The following is a 4,700-nucleotide window of genomic DNA, read 5'->3' as shown; positions in this document are numbered from 1 at the left end:
TTTACATGATCTGATACAGAGCCAAAATACAATGTGCAAAATAATTATAACAGTGTAAATGGAAAGAATGATGCCCACAAATCACTATAAATGAGTGTTGAAAGATTCTGAAAAATAATCATGGACCCATAGAAGAGCAAAGACAAGACGTATTTCCATACGCCTTTACAAAATTGGAAAATGCAAGTTGATGGGAAACTTACATTTTTAGATATTTGCAATCAACATTTAAATTCCCAAATTTAATCCATCAAAATGAAAATGCACCTTTTAAAAAGGTCTTTTATTGGTATCACTTATTCATAACCATTATATCAGTAGAACGTTAGAACGTTAAAGGCAGGGAATGCTTCATTTTTGTTCTTCTATCCACAAAAACTAACTCAGTGCCTGGGACATTGTATGTACTTAAAAAATACTTATCATAGTGACTTGAATTCATGAAAAAAGGTGTTTCCTACTCATCATTTTTCTCAAGGCTCCTTTTACTTCATTGTTCCTTAGACTATAGATTAAGGGGTTCAACATGGGAATCATTACAATGTAGAAAACAGATACTACTTTATTCTGATCTGTTGAGTAAATGGACTTGGGCATCACATAAATGAATGTAAGGGTGCCATAAAACAGAGTGACTGCTGTGAGGTGGGAAGTGCAAGTTGAGAAAGCTTTGGATCTCCCTTCAGTGGAACTTATATTCAGGACAGAGAAGAGGATATATACATAAGAGATTATTATAATTAACACTGTGATCACAATTATGGACCCAGAAGATGCAGCAGGAAGAATTTCAGCAAGATCATCTTGGTAGGAAGAAAGCTTCAAAAGTGGAGCATAATCACAGAAAAAATGATTGATCTTGTTGGGTCCACAGAAGGACCGATTCAATAAGCAACCGATGAAGATGCAAGCATTTGTACAGCCACCCAAGTAGGATGAGATGCCTAATAGAGTGCAGACACTAGTAGACATTTGGGTGGAGTAGAGTAAGGGACTGCATATGGCTACATACCGATCATAGGCCATTACAGCCAGCAGGAAGCACTCAACTGTCCCAAAGGTGCATCCACAAAAAAATTGGGCCACACAGCCTCCCAGAGGAATTGTGGATTTGTCCTCAAGAAAGTTCTTAAGCATAACAGGTGTGACAGAGGAGGAATATGCAGCATCTACAAAAGCCAAGTGACTGAGGAAAAGATACATTGGAGTGTGAAGTTGGGGGCTATTTCTGATCAGTATGATTATGCTAAGATTACCAAGTAATGTAGCAGCATAGACACCCAGAAATAACACAAAGAGGATGACACGAAGAGTTGGATCATCTGTCAACCCCAAAATAATGAATTCATTGACAGCAGTGCAGTTATTGCCAGACATCTGTCTTAGAAAGAGTGCCTATTAGACAGAAGAAAGGAAAATTAAAATGGGAAAAAAGGGCTAAGATTTGGGTATGCCTATTGATGTATTCAGGAAACCATCTAGTACATGCCTATTCTATTCATACTTCCATACTTTGCTTCAGCTTACAAGCAAAGCAGAGATGAATTGATTTGTTTTCTTCAATTTTTCCCTGTAAACCAACAATACTGTATTATTTACCAATTTTGCTATTCTGATAATGTAGAAAAGTCTGTAAGAATGAAGAGGTTAGTTTACTCCCACTATAAGAACCATTTTAAAATAAATGCAGAGACCCTATCCAAATGGCTAAATGCTGTTCTTCCAAGTAAACACCATAGATAATGCATTCTAAAGAAGTAAAGTCTGCTTTGTAATCCCTGATCATTCAAATGACCACTTACCACAACTGAAAATCTTATGCATCTCATGATAAATGACACAAAGAAAGTTCTGGTCTCCAAGATGACACATACTCTACATTCATAAAAGAGGAGTAATGGGAGATCTGAATTCTAAGTCTTCTCAATGTATTTTGCTCCTAGAACTTTGCATTACAGCAAAGGTCTATCATTTGGCTTGGTATTGTTAGACTAAAGAATTATGGGAATATTCCCCTGGGGAAATCTGCTATTTCTAGTTAAAACAATAAAAAGCACTTGCTCAACCTGCTGTAACCATATCCTGTTTACATATTGTATCCTCCAGTTTGAAAATAGGTGATTAGACTGTGGCATAGAAAAATAGTGGTGATTTCTTGTGCCATAATAAGTGATGAATATGACTCCTTCATGTAATATGGAAATACTTTTATTGACATATACAGAGTGACTTCAGTAGGACTTTAAGAACAATTTTTGTGACAAACACGATAATTCTGAAAGGGGTAACAAATTTAAATGACCTCAATGCAGTCTAAACTTTTGACAAATTGTGTCTTTAAAATATTGATAAGGAAATATTACCTTCCACTTCTTGGCAGAGAGTTGATGGAATAGGTGTACAGAATGAAATGTGCATTCTCACATTTAATTATCTGTTGATTTGAGTTGCTGGACTATGCATATCTTTTAAAAGAGAGGGTTTCCACTGTGAATTGGAGGGAAGTAGCTAAGTGGGCAGTGACAGACGTGGTGGGAGAAAAAGAACAACAAAACATTTTTTAAATGCACAAAAGAATCAGAAAGTATAATTTTACATCTTTTATTTTATATTTCCTTCAAGGGTCAAACTAACTTGAAATTTTTGCATTTGGTTATGCTTGTTAAATTTGAAATAGAAAAATTTTAATTGATTATTTCTTTTTCCTGGAATATTCTTATTGCTCCCAAATCTAGACATATTTTTCTTCTTTTCTAAATCTATTATAAAAGGATGTGAAATATTAAGGCATCTTTCCTCTCAGAAAAGTAAGTTCTGACTAAAACACTGATTTATAGGTCTATGGTCCAATTCTCTTTAATTACAGGAAAAAAAGAATGCCTTGAAAAACAAAAAATTGTAGAGTGCTGAGGCAATTTTTCAACACTTCCTACTTTGCATTTCCCTCTCAACAAATCATTTGTATGATACTTTTCTGAAAAGAGAAAGGCTGTCTTTATGGAGCCCCTTTTCTTTACTTTTTTACAATTCAAAATTCATTAATAACATATCCTGTTATCTTTGCAACACTCTCTGAAAAAGAGATAGTCCTTCTTTCCTGAAAACCCAATTTTTCTACTTGTTTCATTGTTCCCATGCCTCTTATTGCAACTCTAAGATTTCCTCCTTTAATGTTTTTATCTGTCAGCTTCTTCTCTTTCTAAGAAAACAGCTCAGCCCTATCCAATCATTTAAATCCTTTTAAAAAAGCTTTCATTTGATCCTGACATCATATCAAGTTATACTGTATTTCTTCCCTTTCCCAATCAGCTCTTAGGAACAAAAAACAAACAAACAAACAAAAAAAAAACATATTGGTTGAGTCTCCCATTATGATCTTGTTTCTGACCCCACCATAACCCTGGAAATTTTCTCTACAAAATTACCAATGATTTCCCAATTTCTAAATCATAGTAGTTTTATAATCTTTATTTAAATTCCTAGAGGATAGGAAACGAATTTTTTTTAGTATTTGTGTTTTTATCATTAGCAGGTAGCAAAGTGGATGAAAAATTGTAGGTACTTAATAAATACTTGTGGATTGATTCCGGACCCCTTTAAAACGTGAGTCAAGGTGGACCACCTACTCCTCATAAATTCTTTGTCCTCGTGGGTTTTCAGAATTCTGTCTTTACTGGTGATGATATTTCTCCTACTTATCTGATCTTTTCTTCTCTGCCTTCTTTGCCATATCATTATCCCTCTGTAGCCTCTTAATCATACATATGTCCCCATCTTCTGTCCTACATCCTCTCCACTTTTCCTCTACTTTCTCAATGAGCTTAACTTCTCCTGCCATTAACATCTCCATTCAGATAAATCTCAGGTCTATATATCCAGCTCTGAACTCTAATTCACAACTCAACAATAGTTGGACTTTTGTACATACTTGTCCCAAAGGCATTTCAATCTCAAGTCTAAAAGACAACTCACCCCTAACTTTCAAGCTAAAACTACTTATTTTCATCATTTCTTGCTTTGGCTCAGAGCCCCACCATCCTTCTAATTACCCTGGTTTGCAATTCCGGAATCAATTTCTACTCTTTTCTCCATCTTCCCCTTCCCCAACCAGTCAACTGCCAAATGTTGCCACTTCTATATCCACAACATTATTCTCATCTCCTCTTATGTCCACTCACACAGCCCCCACCCTAATTCTGGTCTGTATCTTCTCTCATTTGGACTATTGCAAAACCTCATAATTAAAAGTCTATTCTCTGTTTTCTCTAAACTGTCTTCTAGAAATCCTACAAAAATGATCTTCCTAAAGCCTTTCGCTGACCATGTCACTGGCTTACTCAAGACTTGAAACGATCCCTTATTGTATTGAGGTCAATATAACAATTCTTTAGCTTGATATGCAGAATCCTGAACAATCTGAATCCAGCCTCACCTTCAGATTCATTTCACTTGACACTCAGACACATACTCTACATTTCAACCAAACTTTCCTAATATCTCCTTCCCAGACTCAGAATTCTGCCCTCTTTGTTATAAAAACTAGCTCCTTATCTCTGCTTCTTAGCATCTCAAGCTTCCTTTGTATCTCCCCTCAAGGATCAACACCAGAAGTCTGGTTTATGAAACTCTGTCCTTACTCAACTTTTCTTGTATTTACATATCTATCTAAATATTTTGTCTTTTTCTTACCAATGGAATGT

General features: G+C 35.4%; 1 protein-coding gene across 1 annotated transcript; it reads right to left on the bottom strand.

Moving 5' to 3' along the window:
• Positions 1 to 297: 297 nt before the first annotated feature.
• On the bottom strand, positions 298 to 3,368 carry LOC100027977 (olfactory receptor 508-like). Its single transcript, XM_001378083.4, has one exon. The coding sequence runs from the start codon at positions 1,375 to 1,377 to the stop codon at positions 439 to 441; it is 939 nt and encodes a 312-aa protein (XP_001378120.3). The 5' UTR covers positions 1,378 to 3,368; the 3' UTR covers positions 298 to 438.
• Between the last annotated feature and the right edge of the window lie 1,332 nt (positions 3,369 to 4,700).

The sequence above is a fragment of the Monodelphis domestica genome, chromosome 6 (assembly GCF_027887165.1).
Source record: "Monodelphis domestica isolate mMonDom1 chromosome 6, mMonDom1.pri, whole genome shotgun sequence".
Lineage (NCBI taxonomy): Eukaryota > Metazoa > Chordata > Mammalia > Didelphimorphia > Didelphidae > Monodelphis > Monodelphis domestica.
Note: the sequence above shows the minus strand (reverse complement) of the source record. Positions and strands in the feature narration are given on the sequence as shown.

What these genes read in the sequence shown, in the direction of transcription:
- LOC100027977 (XM_001378083.4), bottom strand. Translation starts at nt 1,377, where the DNA reads ATGTCTGGCAATAACTGCACTGCTGTCAATGAATTCATTATTTTGGGG.